Raw genomic sequence first — 21789 nt, forward strand, 5'->3', positions numbered from 1 at the left:
GGCCAATAGTAAGCCTACGTGGTGACGTGCAACACAGAAGCGCTGCGCAGTTATACAACGCAAATACACTCAGGCCCACGGAGAATATAATGAATAGTGGAATAAAGCCGTTAGTTTTGTTTGTACAAAAAGTATTCTCGTCGCTTGATAAACATATGGTTGAGCCACTGTAGTCACTTGGACTATTTTAACGATGTCTTTAATAACTTTCTGGGCCGGCAAGTTTCAATCCCTTAAGAAGCCTATGGAGGAGTGAGACCGCTCTCAGATTTCATCAAAAATATCTTAATTTGTGTTCCGAAGATGAACGAAAGTCTTACGGGGTTGGAACAACATGAGGGTGAGTAATTAATGACAGAATTTACATTTTTGGGTGAACTATCCCTTTAATTTCAATTTTTTTTCCAATGAAAATGCCGAGGCAGCTGTAGAATGAAGTTGAAGACAAAGGCCAGAATAACATGTAAATGTATGATGAAGGGGGGAAAGGGCAGCAGAGAGAGAGAGAGGCAGCAGCTGTTTGAAACTAGTAAAGTCTTCATTGCATGTGTTGACGTTTACGAGTATCATCTTTCCGATGGCCGTGCATCAAAACCCCTACATGTGCAAACGGTGGGGGAAGAGATTGCGACACAGCCTCAATATATACCGTCTCCCGCAAGGCATACTTGCCGCCTTGCCTGAACACACTTAGTAATAACTGAAATAATCATCAGGAACCATGTGTTCAGCGCCAAAACATGGCTGCCAGATATTTCCTTCAGTCTCAAAACATTGTGCTTGTGACCTCTTGTGAACCGAGACTGCGCCTATCACATCTGCCTTTCTTTAATTAAAATAGAAGAAAAAAATGAATAAAATAAAGAAAAGCAATATCTTCTTGATTGCAGTGGTGGCAATAAGAAGCTGCATGTGGAGTGTGAAGAACACGACTTTCTCCGTAAAGGCAGCAGGAGATCGGTTACACGCCGTAATGTCTTAAATCAACACTGCCCTTTTGGCTGAAAGACAAAAGTCGTTTTCATTAATTGTAATTATTGCAGTAAAAAGCAGCATGTGTTTGTTGAGTGTAGAAAAAAACGAAGGATTACCACATGAGGGAGCGGTTTTATATTGAAAAGGAACAGCGGGGTTATTATTATCATACACTAAAACTGAAAACATAAGCTGTTGACTTTTTCGTAGATTAAAAAAACAAAATGAACTACAGATAAGATGAAAGAGAGATGTTGAAAGTAACCAAACAAATCAAAATTATATAATCGTTTTCATAGGCCGCATTTACACAAGGTCTTGATACCCAGATCCGATTTGTTGACTATATCCAATCTTTTTGACGACTTTCAAAAGTGACCCATATCCGATATCTGCGTTTACACTATACACTTGGCAAAACAACCAAAGGTAGACGTACTGACCTGGAAAAGCTCATGCTGCAATTGTGCCTTTGAAAAGAGTCATGTGATCGCGGTTGCGTCGTTCATTCGCCAGCGTCGCTTTTTCAATGACGTATGACTCGCATTGACGGGAAAATCCGCTATCATGGCAGATGCACGCGTATCCGATTCATATCAGATTTATTTCCACACATGAACGAGGCCTGAAACCGATCTGAAATCACTGAACCCATGTGGTTTTTCTACTGCTTACACGATCGTGGGTCATATCTGATCTGTGCCACGTGGGAGGAGAAAATTGGAATTGGGTCACTCCCGTCTAATCTGTTTAGAAGACATCAGTCCACCTGCAGATGGCGATATAGTCTGTGATGCAAGCAAGGTTGCTAATTAGCTAATACATTATTGCTGAGTGGTTTGTTTTTTTACACAAACCCTGGACCAAACAACTAAAATGAAGGAGCAGTTGATAAATCCTTATGGAAGCTTGTTTCCGCCACAGAATAAAACATTTTAAAACATAGCCTAATTGCGACTTTTTATCTCAAAATTGCTTGTATAGTCACAATTGCCTGTTAAAAAATTGTGACTTTTTTTCTGACAATTGCGACTTGATATAATGCAATTCTGACTTTATAACACGCAATTGCATGTTATAAAGTCAGAATTGTGAAATACAAACATGCAATTCTGAGAAAAAAGTCAGAATTGTAAGTTTATTTCTCGCAATTCTGACTTTATAACACACAACTGCGACTTTAAAATAACGCAATTCTGACTTTATAACACACAACTGCGACTTTAAATAACGCAATTCTGACTTTATAACTCAAATTGCGACTTTATATCAGATGTAATGCGAGATGTAAACTCGCAATTGTGAGAAAATAAGTCTCAATTCCCTTTTTATTTTTCATTCTTTGGCAGAAACAAGCTTCCATAAATCCTTGATCAACTCGTCTTACAAAAAGTTGTAATATCCCATTATCCTCAGTTGTGACTTGCTGATATTGATTTTAGCGCACAGGTTATTCAGTGGTTTGCGGCCTGTTTTACACAGCTATAAATCCTTTTTTTCTGATATGAATATAATATTCTGGTTAGTTCTCTGTAGCCGTTGTAGGCAAGCCGTCAACACCTTGATGGCAAACGCTCATTAAGTCATAAATACCAGCTCATGTGTGCGATATTGGGAGCAGTTCAAAACCCAAATATTCCCTCCAGTTTAACAGGTTTGTGTTGACTGCATTCCATGCCACCATGTCAGTGGAAAACAGTGGTGGTCAGGTCAACTCATTTCTGTGAGTGAAGTTTTCCAGGCCCCATCTACAGCAAATTAGCTTTTCACCTTGTCATGGTTGACACACTGACAAAACAAATAAACAGCAAAGTATCAAAGTCTCCGTGATGAATATTTTCAGACTTTTTCAGTTTATCTTCTCAAGCCTGGTGGTCTACGGTTATGAGAAGCTGCCCTTTTGGCTGTTCCAGACCTCCAGGGACAACACATGAAGTAATGTTGCAGTTTGGTTGCATCAATGTCGACTCGACATCGCCTAAATGAAAGCCTCAGTTCAAGCTCAGATGTTCAAGGACTTCGGAGGAAAACCACTCCAGCCGATTTCTGGTTCTTCTTAGCGCTACACCAACACTGCAGCGCTGTTGCACTTCTGGAGTGGCTCAACCCTCGGCTTGAATCATTTATTGCACCTGTCGGTTGAGTGACACCTTTGAGATCCATCAGACTGTGTGTCTTTGGTGTCCCTCAATCTTGTTTGAAAGAATAGCAATGGCATCTGACAGAGCAGTTAAAAGAAGTCAACGAATGCATTGATTTCAATTGTTTCATTTTCTTCCACTGACAAACAAGTCCTGTAGTTACTAAATATTTGTACATATATATTTGGGTACGTTTAATTAAAAAAAGAAGCAACATTTTGAACAAAAAGCTTAGGAATTCATGTTCTTGTCAAAGACTTCGTCTGGATGGGATTAAAACACGATGGAGTAGATCGAGTTCATCCACTCCCCCAAAGCTTCACAGTCTCGTCCTGGGTCGACATTTCACCCAGTAATTTTGATTTATATGTTGTTTAATTATTGATGATCGTGTTATTGTATGTGTGTGTGTAGGCAATGCTTGTTTCTGCTTCTTCTTCGCATAAGGAGATTTGTACTTTTTCAGAAGATGCGTAATAGACCCCCTACCTACCGTATAACAGTGAAAACATGGATTGGTTGAATATAAATTTTGTAACGGCATTGAATAGTGTTCAAGTTTTTGAAGCTCCAAAAACACATCCATCCATCATAAAAGTACTCCATACGACTCCAGTGGAGTCAATAAAGGCGTTTTAAAGCAAAGCCATGGGTTTTTGTAAGAAAAATATCCATATTTATAACTTTATAAACTATAATCGCCGTACCACTGTTCCGGCGGAAGGGTGACCTCTGACCCAACATATGACGCAGCTTTTCTTCTCTTATATCGAAATCCTCTAACATTTTTCTTTACAACTTCTTGTTTTAGACTTCTAATTCATATCCAGTGTTTTGTTTTGTCCTCTGCACTTCCGCGGTCATCAATACGTCATGCGTCGGGTCAGGGGTCTCTCTTCTGTCTGAACTTGACTCGCGTATGCCCTTTACCATAAGCCACTGATTGTGGTTTATAAAGTTATAAATATGGATATTTTTCTTACAAAAATGCACCGCTGCGCTCTAGAAGGCCTTTATTAACCCCTGGAGTCGTATGGAATGCTTTTATGATGGAGGGGTGCGCTTTTTGGAGCTTCAAAAACTAAGGCTCTATTCAATGCCATTATAAAGCTTAGAAGAGCCAGGATATTATGTAATATAACTATAAAGTCATATACACCTACTGTATGATGAGTAAATTGTGGGATAATTTTCATTTTTAACCCTTTATGATTTCATAACACACTGTGATGGGTAAAGTATAAGGGTAAACATCAATACACACACTCTAAAAAATGCTGGGTTGTTTCAACCCAATTTTGGGTAAAATATGGACAAACCCAGCCGTTGGGTTAAATTTTTACATTACATTTTTAACCCAACATTTGGGTTTGTCCATATTTTAACCAAATTTGGGTTGAAACAAACCAGCATTTTTTAGAGTGTATATACCTGAATATATATAAATGTCTTTTGATGGAGTAGGTCAAATTGAAAAGAGAAAAACTACACTCTAAAAAATACTGGGTCGTTTCAACCCAATTTTGGGTCAAATATGTACAAACCCAGTAGTTGGGTTGAATTTTTAACCCAACGTTTGGGTTTGTCCATATTTTACCTAAAATTGGGTTGAAACAACCCAGCATTTTTTAGAGTGTATAAGATGATCAGGATGGTCTGATTAGGTTGAAGGCAGAACACATCTGGAACACAATTACTCGCACACACTTACTGCAAACCAGAGAGGAAATTACATCCGTTGAACAATAATTCAGAGTGGAACGTTTTTTCCTCTTTTATTTTTTTTATTTTTTCCTCTCTCCACTCTTCCTCTCTGATGGATGGTAAAACGTGCAGGTGTGGGTTTTCTTTGATATGAGAGTCCACATGTTTCATTCGGAAGGATCTTGGCTGCCTTTGGAAGAAACCATCAAAGCCAGAGCCTCTCGTCAGCTGACCCAGAGCTCGTCCAGGTCTCTGACGGAAGGTGTTGTCTAGGTCAGGCAAGGTCTATAATCAACTCTATTGATTAGACGTAATTGGCACAATTGATGAAGACATCAGATCAGTCTGCTCTCATTGGGTTCGGGCAGTGCACAAAATCACCACACTAACTCTGGCTCTGGAGTCCATTAATTAATCGACCGGGAAATTGAGAGAGGCATCTGTTATAATAATAATAATAAAAGAAAAAAGCAACACAAAGCCAGATTTCACATGTTGTAATCAAGGGTTGTATTGTTGCTCTGTTTTTGAAGCCAGCCAACTGATGTAGACGGGTTTTGAAATGTGAGATCTACCGTGTTGGATTACTTATAATTACTCTAGGAGCAAAATCAATATTGTGCCGTTTTTCATCTTGATTGCGCTTAATGCTTAATGAATATCGCAAGAACGGAAATCAACGACCACGATGAGGCTCCAGTTATGGCCAAAAAGTGAAATATGCGGCCGTGGAGCCTATTACGTTACATTAATGAACTCATAAACTAATCAAGCATAAACTCATAAACTAAATATCAGGATTTCTCTGACACACGTAGACTTAGATTAAACAAATGAGAAGTTTTTCACTGGTGGGGTCATGATCCAAAATGAGTCACAGTTCTGATCTGATACAGCAGGAAAAAACAATCATAGACTTATATAATACAATAAAACTAACTATAAGTGTGCAGAATTTAGTTATAATGCACTTTTAAAAGGGAGGAGAAAACAAATTCACAAAATTATTTGTTTCTTGATTATTGGGCCAGTATTAATTTGCGAGTTTCCTATTTTGCTGCATATTGCTGCAGATCTCATGTGACTCTGAAGACTGGAGTAATGATGCTGGAAACTGCATAACTGATATCATTGCCATTGACCCTCTGTTTCTCTCTCTTCTTTATTTCAGGGATCTCAGTATGAACAACATCAGTGAGATTCAGCCCAACGCTTTCCACAACCTGCACTTCCTCAGCGAACTGTAAGTACATCTGAATGGCAGTTGCATTCACCTCCATGGTGTGACAAAACGGTGTAGGCTACACAAAAAAAATCCCGCTGATGAGTGGTTATTTATGTGAAGTGCTTCAGTGAAGGTTAAGTTGGACAATGACGCAATTCCAGATGTGTTATACAAGACCTAGATACCATAAAACCACGAATAAATAAATAAATGAAATCATCAGCTTGGGTGATAATGACCTTAGCATGCATTGTGTATTTGGGTAGTTGACGTATAACATGTTGATTAACTTTATTTCTATTAAAAGTATATTCATATTAATTTATTACCCTATTTTTTTTTTTTTTTTTACCAACATTAAAATGAATATAAGGGATGGACCATTTCAATTCACTAGTATTTTATACTTGGAAAAAAAAACCCTCATAATTTATATACTGTATATGTCACATTGTTAATGTGTTTTCTGTTGTTTCTATGGACTTTTAGGTTGTTTTTTCTCATTCAGTGTTTTTCGTCATCTCTGTCGTCATTTTCATTAGTTCATTTTCATCACCTGTCTAGTTAATCAGTTAATCACCCTTCATTGTCTTCACCTGTTGTACCCTCGTCATCCTCTGTATTTAAGTTCCTGTCTTTCTCCCTTCAGTTGTCGGTCAATGTTTGCTAATGCTTATGTTTGTGTTTGTACATGTTACGTTGTATGGAGAGTGTTACCCTTGCCTGTACCAGTTTTGTTTAAGTTTGATTATAGTAAAAGTTTGAATTGGAACTTTGGGCCTCAGCCTGTCTTCATCCGCACCATACCCGTGACAGTATACATAGTATACATACAGTATATATATATATATATATATATATATATATATACATACCGGTATATATATATATCACACTATATACATACTGTATATATATATATATATATATATATATATATGCTTACAAAATAAATAAATAAATATATAAAGTGTAACACCGCAGGATGTCACCTACTCATATATATGATCTTCATCGCACCAATTTTTATATTATTTTGGGCAAAAATGTCAATTTTCATATGTCAGACACGTTTCACACTGCATGTGTCAGAAAGAAATGCTCTCTTCAAAGCTCAAAGATACAGTACTTCCTTCAGTACTTCATCAGAGCCACATTAAAGATCAAACATATTTTATACCAACATCCAGCATGTACATGCTCTGTCTAGACCTTTACACGTCGGACATCAATCAAAATAAGTTGAAGACTAAAGCCAATATAGCACGTCTGCTCACACTTTTCCCCCTGAAGGACCAATTAGCTCAGGTGAGCCCTAGCGTAACCCCTGTGAGAGTCTCTGGAGAGCATTAACACTGCAATGAAAAGCACCTGGCCGCCGCGGCAGCTCGCACATGTTAGCGTCAGCAGGAGCAGGTCTGCGGAGCAGCTGGGAGTCGGGACACCTGACTGACACTAACAGGATGGATTGGGAATGCCCAGAGCTGTCAGAAAGTGTTGGGGAACATGCAAGACGGCAGGAGGCCTGCAGGAAATGTAGCGTTTTTCTAGGAGTCAATATTTATGGCGTGGCTGTCAAAGCAAACGGGCAATTCCTCATTCCACTTCACTAAATTAGTCCTTACTTCCCTGGGAATAGCGTGCTGTTGCTACATTTCAAACAAACAGGTTGATGTAGAGGAAGATGTCCAAGCTTCAACAAAATAGCAATCCTGAAACCATTCTGTCTGAAACCCTTGAGTCCTAACCCCTCTGTTCAACTAACTAACTACACTAACTAGCTAACTAACTAACTAACTAACTAACTAACTAAGGCTAGGTGCTGCCAATTGCCTCCCGATACACATCGTAATACAGTGTGTCATCATGAGCCAATACATCAAGATGCATCACCATTATATTGTGACTGAAAATGCACTTCACTTTTTTTCCCAGTGTCTCAAAGAAGGGGAATATTTAATTTTCCTGATTCTGTGTTAATTAACATTCAGGAAATTCTATGAATTCACACATAAATGTAATTCATAAATAATAATAATAAAAAAAATAAGCATTTAAAATATCAATACAAGGATCTTATTATATAACAATGTATTAGGATATAAGGATTTTATTAAGAAATAGAAAATAATAATAACAATAATATAATAATTCAGTAATAAATAAATACATAATAATGCATTTAAAATGTCAATTCATGTATCTTATTGTGTGACAATACATGTTGGATTGTATTAATAAATATAAAAAAATAATAATAGTTCAGTAGGTAACAAACAAACTAATGAATAAATGAACGATTGATTGGTTGTAATATTGTATCGCAATATATTGATATATGATTGTTGTATAGAAGGTTTTATTGAGATACAATCTCTCTTTTACCAGGGAGTCCAAAAACAAAAACAAGCGGAAATAAATGAATATACAAACACGAAGAAAAAAAACTAAATCCACACGATAAACAAACACAAAAACATACTAGTATCAAGGAATAAAAAACAAATGCAGACACACCTATACATTATACATCATTAAAAATAAAAATAAAAAATATCTAAAGTGTTGATGTAATATTGTGAGAAAAATAATTGGGATATAATGATATATGACTGTAACGCCTCAAGCGCTGCTTGGCTGAAATACTGAAACCGTATTATTGTACACTTCATTAAAATCATATCATTTTTATTTTGACTGTATTTATTGTTAAGGAATATAATAGACTCCTTTGTTCAATAACTGCTTTATGAACAGCAAGAAACTCCCAGAGACAGTTTGACTGAAAACACATTAAAGTGGTATTAGCGTGAGATAAATTTCAAGCTTAGCTCTCTTTGATGTGCTGCTGGGAATGATGAATTTGTGTGTTTTTACCCTTTCTGGTACTCATTTACACCCCTAGGCACCGCACTTTGCAGAGTAATTTCACGAGTCTAAATTACAATTCTGAGGATCATCTGTAAAGTTCTGTGTGCCCCGGGGACGACGGCGGGCTCATTGAGAGTTCTCGCTTTTTCTTTCAGTCTATGTTACACCTTAAGCTGCCCGCAAAGAATCGAATGATTAATTGGAACAATCATATGTGATAAAATGCATATGATGAGAGAATACAGACAAGTCTTTATGTTTATCGTCCGGGCGGATCTGACCCGACCCAAACGCTATCCCTCCACATCCTGTGTTTGAGTTATGCGGTGCGTGTCTACTTCAATCAGAGCTCAGACTGAGCCATCAATATCTACTTGTTCACTTTTGTAACACTATAACCCACCAAAGTCCCTCAGCATTACATAAACTTCTCCCATGACCTGCGGCTGTCAGATTCTGGCTGCTGTCCTATCAACTGCAAGGTCATCTGCGAGTGTGGAAGGGGGAAGAGGAAGTCTTGTTGTGCGCCTTTGGGACAGATGAAATGCAATCTGAGCCGAGCGTGTCCTTTTTTACTTCCTAAACCCCACCTTTTGACTTCTGCTCTACCTCACCTTCTTTAGAGTTGATGATTTTCTGAGTTTCCGTTCCAAAAGCTAGTGAGCTTTGTATACTGTCTACATGCTGTGGCAAATATTGGGCCAGATTTACTAACATCTTGCGCCAGAGCAAACCCTCTTTTGGCGTTAAAGAACTACTGTCAGGAATTACTAACGGCACGCAGTGAAAAATTAGCTCTGAAAAAGTGTAGACGGGGTTATTTTTATATACGGATCTGGTGAAGAAGCTGTCAGCGATCAAAAGATGTTGAAAAGTATATGTTTGAGATCGTGAACACGAGCCAGATGTTGAATGTAATTTGAAAAGAGCTTTGACGAAGACAGTGATGAAGGTATTAAACATCAGCTCAAACTGAACCCTTCCAAGCTCCGAAAGGTAACAAAATATACTTAATTTTATCCTTCTGTAATTGTTACTCTAATATCAGGAGAGTTTTATATTATCGCGACAGGTAGAGATCCATCCGTGTTAGATATAGATCCGGGTCGCTAAAGATATTGATAATATTGATCGGCGAAACATTCCCTTGCACTTAGGAAGGCTTAAGAAAAGGAGGATGGGTGTGAGACAGGAATTCCAGTCCTTTAGTATTAAGTAAAAAGTAGAAAAAAGTATAACCTTGATTACAAAAATACCTCGTACCTATTTCATAAACTTAACCATGATTTGCCCAGCTGAGAAAAATGCAATTTATACCAGCCTAAAGTGGTTTATCTGGCCTTCTAGTCGTTTAGCTGGCTTCCCGACCTGTCAAGTGTCCAAAACCCCTCTAAAACAATCAAAACAGACCAGAATAACCAGTTGGAAGACCAGCTAAACTTCATATGCCGGTAGCGCTGAAGTACAAGCTTCTTTCTCAGGCTTCAGCCGTGACTGACATGTCAGCAACGTTAAGGAGAGAGCACTCCGATGCTAAAGACCTGGAATTCCTGTCTCACACCCGTCCTCCTGTTTTCTTAAGTCTTCTAATCTTCCTCATCCTGTGTGAGACTGAAGGCCACGGCCAGCTCCCCTCTCCCACCTTTCGTTCTGTGTCTGTAATGGCTCTCAGCTGAAATCACAGTTCATGGCTCCTTCGTCATCAACCAAACAAACCCCGGCCAGATTGCTCTGTTGCTTTATTATTGAAAGCTGATGCTGAGCCATTAGAGGGCTAAAGGTATCTCCATCTCACTGCAGTCCACAGGACACTGCTGATGGGGTTTAATGGGTGCATTGTTGCCCCATTTGAGAACGGTTAATCCCTCATGCGAAAGCCATTAATCAGCATCTCTGACGGCATTACGGCTGGCTGGAAATTCTGCTGGTGTTTGCTTTACTAATTGCGATTTGTAGCGAGCGGGAAGCTCTCACGTTCTCTCGAGTGAAGGTTAACTGGACACACTGTCAGGAGATTCATGAGAACGGTTTCCTGGTAGGTTCAAGAGGAGGAACGGGAAAGCAAATGGATATATTTGAATGTGCACAGAAATTCTTATGACTATTAGGCCGTATGTCCACCAAAGCATTTTTTCACGTGGCTGGCGTATTATTCCAATTGTTTTCAACGGGAGCGCCGCGTTTGTAAAACGCCATGAACAAGGCGATTAGCGTATTTTTACCGGTCGCCTAGAGTTGAAGAATGTTCAACGTTGGGTAAAACTCAGCGCTCATCACCGTCCAATCACAGTGAAGGAGGGGCGGGACAATTGCCACACTGACCAACCGTCACATTCTGCTCGTTCAACGTCAACAGATGACAACAAGAAGCATAATAACAGTACAAAATAATGAGAGAACAGCAGTTAAGAAAGCATTAGATCATAGAGATGTGGATGTTTGCACCAGCTCTGCAATTCGGCATTCAAGTCACGTTAATTTTATATAGCACTTTGTAAAATATTTAGCTTTAAAGCAAGCAGCTTTACAGTGTTAACCATGAGAAAAGTGTCAGTGTCGCTTCCACTTAGAATTACAAGTTCGTTTTCTACTATAAAGCAGCTCTCCAGTGTGTTCACGTTTTCACGTCAGACATCGACGGACTGAACAGAAGAAAGGAACCGGAGAAGATTCCCTTGTCAAAGGAGGCTTTTCCAGAAAGTTCGCTTTGAGGAGCTCTTTCTCCTGCACTCTAAAAAATGCTGGATTGTTTCAACCCAAATTTGGGTCAAATATGGACAAACCCAGCCGTTGGGTTAATTTTTTTTTGTAATTTTTTTTTTTTTTTTTTTTTTTTTATGGGGTTAAAACAACCCAGCATTTTTTTAGAGTGTGGGGAACTCCTGAAACAAACTTCGTTTTGACCAGATTTAGTTCGAAATGACGTCATACCAGTTTGTTCTTCGCTTGAGGTATGTAAGTGGAAACCTGGCCCTCAGCGGCACCCTGGTGAGGCGAGACCCTTAGAGCCTAATCCAGCATAGGACTTCCATGATGAAATGAGGCTGGAGCGGACCAGGTTGTGATGACCCATAAGCCCTTCTCTCGCAGGCCCTCTCTGACGTGTACCCAACTAAGCCTCAGCATCTGATGTTTTCTTTACAAAGGCTTGTGCAAATCAATGAAAATGTGATGAATACTGCTCTTTCTCTCTACCTCTCCTCTGTTCTCTGGGGCCAAATTTCGAGATGAAAGCCTTGAAAGGTATCATATGAGGAAAAAGACCAGCTGCGATTTTAATGTAACCCCCTCAATAGACGTAACCCTGCTTTGGTCCCCATCTCCGATTTTATGACAAGAAGCCAAAAAAACAAAATATAGAGCTCAGGTCTCTGGCAGACTTCAGCCTTGGAGGAGCGCAAGCGGTTTTGTTGGTCTCCACTGTCCACTTTCATGTTGTAACATTTTATGAGACATACTTGTTGCTTTGTGTTGCTTCCAGTGAGGACGTGACTGCCATGGAGAGGATTTTAATGGTGTTTTGACCCTTTTGAGGACAGAATAACAATGAAGCATGAATGAAAACACTAACACATGGACACAGACAGACAGAGATAAAAACAAAAAGACAGACAGAGATAGATGGATAGATGGATAAATAGATGTACAGACAGACAGACAAACAGACAGACAGACAGACAGACAGACAGACAGACAGACAGACAGACAGACAGACAGACAGACAGACAGACAGACAGACAGACAGACAGACAGACAGATAGATAGATAGATAGATAGATAGATAGATAGATAGATAGATAGATAGATAGATAGATAGATAGATAGATAGATAGATAGATACTAGACGGATGGATGGATGGATGGATGGATGGATGGATGGATGGATGGATGGATGGATGGATGGATGGATGGATGGATGGATGGATGGATGGATGGATGGATGGATGGATGGATGGATGGATGGATGGAGGGATGAAGGGATGGATAGAGAAAGAACAATTAATCTAAAGTGTTTTGTTTTGAGTTTTGATGATTTTCATGTGGAACTGCAATAAACACAAAGGCCTAAACTTGGCTTCATGAATGAGTGAACAACCTTCGTGAGGACACAAACAGTAGTGCAACTGTGATCCAAGTGCAGAAATCATTGGTACATCATAGTTTACGATACAAGGGGAGGTAAATGACAGTGTAGCGTAATTGTCCAAGAAATACAGAGGGGTCCTCAGCAAATTTACTAAACACAAACCACAGCAAAAACACACAAATCACGTCTTGACAATGTTTGGAATTCACATCTGTTTGGTGTATGTTTATACATGTAATTTGTGTATTTTCACACAAAAAATTGTGTTTACATTTGAGCTGCAGCGAAAATCTAGGTAACGAGAAACAGTTTGAGACGGATAAATCTTTTTCAGAACTGCGGTATGTGCGGAGAGGACGGTAGATTAGATTTTAAAGGAATAGTTCATCCAAAAAAATACAATCCTGTCATTATTCGCTCACCATCATGTCACTTACACTTGTATGACTTATTTCCTTCTGTGGAAGTCAATGGTCACCAAAACCAACATTCTTCAACGTATCTTCTTTTGGGTTCCACAGAAGAAATAAGGTCGTACAGGTTTGAAACAAAGACAACAGGACAAAGTTACATTTTTTAACATTATGTTTAAGCTCTAATATATTTCCATGCTACGCTTTACTCTACATTTACGAAAAATAACATAATTCCAAATTTAGATACACTGTAAAAAAAAAAAAAAATAGGTTGCTGCCTTACATTTTTAAGTACAATCAACTAAGTCATTTCAACTTAAATTACATTAAACTGACTTAAAAAATGTGTTGAATCTTGTATAACTTAAAAACTTGTATAAAAAATATGAAAATTGCTTAACTTTTTTAATATATATGACTTATTGATCATACAGACAGGTATATATAGAAGACAGACAGACTCTAAATTCAACATTTCCATGCCACGCTTTAAAGGGGTCCTATAATGCTAAATAAAAACAATTTAGTTATCTGTTGTCTTGTCCCCAGGGTGTGTATGTGACATTTTTGCTCAAAATACCCCACAGATATGTTTTTATAGCATGTTAAAATTTTCACTTTTTGAAGGTGAGCAAAGACATTTGTGTGTGTCCCATTAAATGCAAATTAGCTGCTGCTTCCGGCACAGGGGGCGGAGCTTCAAGAGCTTGTGCATCTTCAATTTCCTCACACAGACATACAGTGAAAATTTCGAAAAATGTTTAGTCTTTTATGTTCAAACCGGAGTCGGACAAAGATGGAGAGACTTGAGAAGAAGTGACAACATGTAGAAGCAACAGGACATTTCTGAATGGTTAGTTGATGGATTTATGCAGCTGATGTGGAGTTAACTATCTTTTAGTCATTGATTAGCATATTCTGTCATGATAATCTGTAAATCATGTACCTGGGGAGGGGTTTATGTAAATATTAGGGTCAGTGATGCCACTAACCCGGGAGGAAGCTTGTGTAGTCCCTGCCAGCCGTTCTTAAAAAGCGATTTCTGTAAAATAATATCTCCCTTTGCTTTGAACTTTGAGCGTCGTAACTTTGCAGATGTTGTTAATGCTCAAACAGCAACATTACACACTAACTAAAGTTAAAAAAGTGAAATCATAATCAACCACCCCGCTAATCTACATTTACAAAATAACGTAATCCCAAATACAGCTCAGTTAGAAAAGTCATAAAGCCATAAAACTGTCAAAATCTACAAACCAAAATTGTAATCTTCATTAAAGCTGTTTAAGTTACACATTTTTACAAATTGGCCATGTGGGAGAACAAAATCACCCCTCTCTCTTTAAGGATGCAGTCACATGACCTGGTAGTGGATCATTTTGATTGACAGCTGTCAGAGCAGGTGACAGCACTGGAGCCACCTACCGCAGAGTTCTGGATGCTTTTCCCACTCGGTCCTGCCATAATAAACCGGCAGCCCAACTCATATGGAGCAAATTACACAGCCCGTGTTGCTATATCCATCAAACACAACCCCCAACACACACACACGCACATGAGCACATGCATGGACTCAGTGTAGTAATTTGTAACATGTCTTGTTCAATGTGATGGTCGTCAGATCAATGTGAAGTGATCATGGAGATGAGCTGTACACTCCACACAGACACGCACTTATGAAAAGAGAGAACCACACACAGCTGTCTTCAGATCCGAGGAAGCTTCTGCCGAGCAGATGAGCAAATACAGACGCTCGATCATATATATTCAGCATGAAGGCCGTTGACATGCATTTAAAATAACACCTTGCGCAAAATGTTAAAAAACGACACCGTCTGCTTTACACAGTAAGATAAACAGCAAGCTGCCACAAAATAAATCAAAGTCCTGCTATTAGCTAGAAAGTATAACTTCAGGAATCTTTTTAAAGCGAATGGAAGATCTCTATTTACACACATCAAAGGAAAACTTCTTGTGAATATAAATAGGTCCTTTAAAACACACCTAGCAGACACGCAGAACGAAACATGTTGTGGCAGAGCTCGGCGCACCGCCAAAACTGCCACTACTGTATTTAGAGATCTTACAACCTAGATTTCACTTGTTTCCTTTGAAACATTTCATTCCTTTTTCTTTTCTTTTTTGTATGTTTAAAATCTTTTTATGAAGAATCATTGTTTATGGCCACATAACTAGAGGGAGGAAGGTGGAACTTGTTTCCTCAAATTGAATATATTATACAGTTTTACTGGAGCCCAATAATTACATTTACACATTTGTAAGATGCTTATCCTAAGAGACGTACATTGCATTTGTATATATTTTGCAGCTCAGGCTAAAAAAAACCGGACATTTATGCGAAATATCATTATGTTGCTTCTTGCACATTTCACAACTCTTTCAAAGTGAAATACTAGTGGAGTAAAGTTTTGGCCAAGTATCAAACACACATCAAACACAAAAGTTGTTTAATTTGCACCAATTTGTGCACCCATGAAAATGATGGGTTTTTCAGCGCATTTTTTTTTTGTATTGATCTGAAAACGAGGTGTGTTCAGGTGCATTGTTGGCGCGTCGCTATTCTGAGGCAACTGAAGTAGACTGAGCTATTGACCAACTGAAACCTGGTCTAAAATCAATGGCGCAAAACTTTTTTGTTTGTTATTTAAAGAGCGCATTAGTAATGTGCGCCAAAAGGCGGGTCCACAACGCGCGTACACTTTGTCCCGTTCATGGTCTGCTTGCGCACTTTAACCTCGCGCACAAGCAGATCCGTTTCCTCGCTAGAGAAGCGTTTAGTTTTTCCGCTTGCAAATTCCACCATGTAAATAGCGAATCCGCCATGGCGCGAGCGCAACTCGGTTTTAAAGGGAATGGGAGATGAGACTCTGATTGGTTTACTGCACGTTACGCCCAAAACACACCCCTAACTCATTAAGAGAACAGGGACAACCCTTTTAGACCATGCGCCGGGTGCGCCGACCATTTCCCCCCGTCGTTAAACTAGCAAAAATAGATTCAGACACACACTAAGTGCACTTGCGGCGTGCGCTTTAGACCATCTTTAGACCATCTTTATACCTTTATCCGAACTAGATGCACGTGAATCTGGCAATGATTTACATTGATCCTAATTGAAAAGATGAAGAGGTTACTGTTCTTTTGAAAATAATAAATCACGTTTGAAAATTACTTAACCCTAAACGATATTGTTAACAAAAGCAAACGTGAGATATGCCACTTTAGCTGCTTCTACAAGTCTTTGAGTTTTATCATGACTTATGTTTCACGGGACTCGTACCCGACCAGGTGAGCTACTGAGCAAGTTTGCCATAGCCTACCAGAAAAGCCAGACATATGGAGCTGATGGAGTAATGCAAATGTCCAAATGTATTCGTTGATAAACTATGCACTAGGGTAAAAGTGTTTTGAGGTTATTTCATAGGATTGTGCAAGGAACACTGCTTGAAAATGCCTTTATTAATCGATAATCTTCCCATGTAAAGTTGGTGTTGGTGTTTTACTGCCTCTAGTATTATCTTCAGCTGGAAAGTGAATTGAATGTATAGGTACGTGTTTGGCAATATATAGGTAGAAGCACGTTTTACTGATATAAGTAAAAAATAGATATAAGTAAAGCCTAGACTGATATTTAATAAATTTGTGCATTCCTAGTGATTTAAAACCACACCATTTGTATCTGCTAGCATATTGCGCTAATGTTTGAGCTTCATGGTGAAAGAATCAGTCAGACGTTTAGACACACCTTTAGTACTACTGTTAGGTCTCTGACACAGTAATGGCAAGAAACGCATTATCTTTAATAAGATATTTACCCCGAGGATTGTTACTAACCATATTGAGGAGTGTTTAAACGCATCTCTATGGTCACTGTGCAGATCAAGCTAAATAAATAACTAGACTGGAGGTTTCCACCCACCTGCTTTTTGCAGATGATCTCCTGGGGCGCGCCACTCCCCTCTCTCTTTTAATGCCCTTCTTTTCAATCTCGCATTGATCTTTAATCCCTGTCATTAAGCATTCATTTAACACTTGTGAGTGAAGCGCGATTAAACCATCTTTAGAGTTCTGGGTTTGTCTTATATCCTGTAATTAATGAAGGATAATTGGAGTGAGTGCAGACCGGAGGACAGAGAAGCTTACAGTCATCAAAACAAAAAAAGCATTATAGCACATCTGCTTTAATAACTGAGCTTAATATCAGACTGCACTGTATCCTATCCTTTATTTGGAGCCTTTCCACAATACTGTGATGACATGACCTCATTTTCATTACACATTTTATAATGACTTTAAGGGCCAGATTTACAAAAAAATGCAGCGTGAGATAAATAAAAGCGCAGATGGGAGTGGAAAGTTCTGTGCTTGATCTACTGACAACACGCAAATTAAAGGACACAGACGCAGCCGGATCATTTCCATAATGACCAATGCAATCTACTAACAAGCGCGAATTAGCATCTGGTTTAAGGGTACGTTTACACGACAACGGTAGGCTTAAAACAGAGAAGTTTTTCCTTTGAGTTTTTTTCCGCGTATAGCCAACACCATTGTCAAAAAACCTTCCCCATTCACACGGATTCGCGAAAACGAACGAAAACCCCTGTATTCTGCTGCCAGGCCATTAGATGGCGATGAAACACAATAGACTGAACACGTGTAATATACATGTGCATGACGTCATTGTCTTCAGAGATTTTTTTGTTGTTTACACGGAGACCGTGTTCAAAAACGTACAATATGAAACCCGTTTTCTAAACTTCGAGTTTTCAGGCACCTAAAACGCCGTTGTCGTGTAAACGAACGCCCAAAACACTTAAAAAGTTTTACGTTTTTAGTTAAAACGGTGTCGTGTAAACAGACCCTAAGACGTGCCATTTTGGGCGGTAAATAATGGTGCAAATACCAGTAAATTGACTAGCGCAAACCTTAGTAAATCACTGTGATTCATTTAAATACTCTCCTCCCATAATTTTTGCGTCTGAAAGGGAAACTTAAATGCATATGCAATAAGGTCAGATGCAAAAATAACCCTGTCCGCGCCTTTCAGCGCTAATATTTCACTGCGTGTCTTTAATCAATCCTGACAGTAGTTTATTAACGCCAAAAGAGCGCTGGCGCAAGCTGTTAGTAAATCTGAAAAATATGGCTGTGCAAAAACATTTTCAAGAGTTTTACTTGAGCAGGCAGATCAAAAGGGCACGTTTGAGTTTGTCATGCTTTAATTTGTGATGAACTGAAATCTTTTGGGAAAGAGTATTGAGATCTGGCTTCTTGCGAGATAAAAATCTTACTTTTATTTCCACGGTCTAGCTGTAAGCCAATGGTAGCTTTTAAGTCATGCACTGTTTGCAACGCGTGCCTCTGAAGTAACACGCCGTCAACCTTTAAAGGGGTCGTATCATGAGTCATCGCATTTTACTTGATCTTTTGAGATAAAAGTGCTTGTACTATGAAAACGTACTGTAACTTTCAGTATTGGATGATCAGAAACTTAAGCCACCCGGTCATGGAGAGGGAAAAGTAGGGAGAAAGTTTCTCAACAACAGAAGGACTATGTGCCTGAAAACGAATACCTCATTCAGATAAGCATGGATAAGGCCCAACAAATTTGTCATTAATTCTACCGAATAATAGGAAAGATATTTGTTGGACCCATCCATTAGACAAGTGATATTTTCATCAACATATTTAACATTTTATATCCTAATTCAGAAACAGAAACCTAATTTTGTCAAGAGATACAGATACATACAATACTACTAATAAATGACTAATATACTTTCTTGACAAAACACAACAACAACTAGGGCTGTAACGATTAATCGCGATTAATCAAAATCCAAAATAAAAGTTTGTGTTTACATAATAAATGTGTGTGTATTGTGTATAATTATTTTGTATATATAAATACACACACATGCATGTATATATTTGAGAAATATTTGCATTTATATACTGCATATATATTTTTATATGATTTATATTATATATAAATAGAACTATTTTATATACAAATAACACATTTTTATTAAATATATACATGCATGTGTGTGTATTTATATATACAAAATAATTATACACAATACACACACATTTATTATGTAAACACAAACTTTTATTTTGGATTTCGATTAATCGCGATTAATCGTTACAGCCCTAACAACAACGTACTAATAATTCAAGCTTAAATTATTAAAACAAAAATAATGATAATAAAAGAAAGATGTAATGCCCTCTTGAAAAGAGTGGCCCAAAGGCAACCATTTTCATCTGTATTTTATTTTAGATATAATCTCCTTTCTTTCGTAGATATTCACCGAACAAAATATCGTCAAATCGAGAGCTCAGTGCAGATGTCTTTCATCAGACAGTGATTTGATATTACAGTCAACAATGTCAGACACAGATAAACACACTTAGATTAGCACCTACGTAGAAAACCCACACCCTGGCCGTGCGTTTGCAGATAACCTCTCCTCCTTTCTCTTCTCTCCTCTCATCTTTTCTACATCAGAGATAATGCCACCTGGAAAGATTAGCTATCGAAATGCCTTTCACATGCGGCCACTACATTTTCACCTCACCCCAGAGTCTACCCTCATTTTGATTCTCTTTAGTAACCAAAACATGGTATCGCACTGCATTTACCCGAGCTGATTTTCATTGAACTATGACTCAAACTGTCTGGGTATCTTTGACACTTTATTTTTTGATTAGTCTGAATGTTTTTTGATCCCCTTAGGGATTCTTTTAGATATCAGATAAGGCTTATGTGTGAATATTTCTTATATTATAACATATTTATTTATATATTATACACATTGTATTTTTTTTTTTTTTATTAAAGCTATAATGCTACAGGTTTATACTATTTCACCAGTCAAAACATTTGGACACAATGCGTTTAACTTTATTTATATGGTCCACTTTAGACTTTCTACTAACTATAAGAAACTTTGCAATTATATGTCAACTAACTCTCATTACAGTTTCAGTAAACTAGTAGACTGTTAGGTTAGGGTTAGTAGAATAAGTTGACTTGTAGTTGCAAAGTCACTTATAGTCTGTAGAATGTCTGTTCGAGGAGCATCAAAATAAAGAGATAGCACATATTAAGCACAGTCTACTAATAGTCTAATGACTGCTAGTTGACATGTAGTTGTTACTTATAGTTAGTAGAATGTCTATAGTGGGTCATTGAAATAAAGTGTGTACAAACTAGTAGTGTATCTTTACTGCAATTCAACTACTTTCAATTATGAATAGCATGCAGGTTGGAATACCGTTTCAAAATAGCTTCCACAACACTGGCTTGTGAAATCAAAGTTAGGACATTTGGTATGGGGAGTATGTCTTAAGTCTTATCTGTTCTTTTGAATTGTTGAATTTGAGTTGCTCTATGTACGATAGAATAGTCATATTACAGGATTTTTTTGTTATCTTCCTTCCCACATGGGACAGAGCAAGAGTCCTGTGATAAAGATCTGTGTAAATGCCAATCCAATTTTTTACGAGAGAATCAAAAGTTGCCGTGCGCAGACTATTTCTGCACAGGTCAGAGTTTATAGTGATGATGAATACATATTTGAGGAGAAGACAAGGTCACTTTCAGGGAGCTGGCGAGTTTGAATTTCAAAGCCAGGGGAAGTAGAGTCACAACGTGTACATTTTTCCATTTGCAGATCCTCCTCAGGCCAGGATCCAATCGAAAATGATTTAGCTATAGAAAGGTTTTCCATCGTGCTATGAAACTGATATCATAGGAAACTGCGTTGCAAATAATATGACCCGGTTCTTAGAGTTTTAAAACCAGTGATATTTTCACCAGTCAGAGAATTCTTCCGATCCAGTGGTTCAATAATGCAATACATATGTGGTTTAAGTAGTTAAAGTATCACTATTTGTGCAGGTTTATTTTTTGCCATTGTCTTACAGCATGCTTGAGGTAATTGCAAAAATAAATAATGTAATTGGTAGACAATGAAACAGAGATCTTTTAAAACTGCCTCAAGGGCAGGGGGGGGGGGGGGGGGGGGGTTACAGTTTGGAAGGTGTAATGCAATGTGTCAATCAATTCTGTCCTGTTTGATTATGGATGAGAAGGGCCAGAAGGAATGGATGTTTTTTATGCACTGAATGAGGGGTGAAATCTGCAGAATTGATTTCATCATGGCAGAATATGTTAAACCAACTTCAGAGCATGACACTCTTATTGCTAGCTGCAACCATAACCACATTAGCAAAAACATTTGAAGCTAAAGTGTAATTTTTGTGTGTTCATATCAGAGGTGGAAAGTAACGGATTACATTTACTCGCGTTACTGTAATTGAGTAGTTTTTTTGTGT

General features: G+C 38.2%; 1 protein-coding gene across 3 annotated transcripts in view; it reads left to right on the forward strand.

Moving 5' to 3' along the window:
- The window catches only part of lgr6 (leucine-rich repeat containing G protein-coupled receptor 6), a 95216-nt gene that overhangs the window by 34361 nt on the left and 39066 nt on the right, over positions 1–21789 (forward strand). For all 3 annotated transcript variants that reach the window (XM_079587453.1, XM_079587451.1, XM_079587452.1), the window contains exon 2: positions 5992–6063. In XM_079587453.1, the coding sequence (XP_079443579.1) occupies positions 6002–6063 (62 nt within the window). In that variant the 5' untranslated portion in view covers positions 5992–6001. The remainder of the gene's footprint in view (positions 1–5991; positions 6064–21789) is intronic.

Source organism: Phoxinus phoxinus (assembly GCF_949152265.1).
Source record: "Phoxinus phoxinus genome assembly, chromosome: 18".
Lineage (NCBI taxonomy): Eukaryota > Metazoa > Chordata > Actinopteri > Cypriniformes > Leuciscidae > Phoxinus > Phoxinus phoxinus.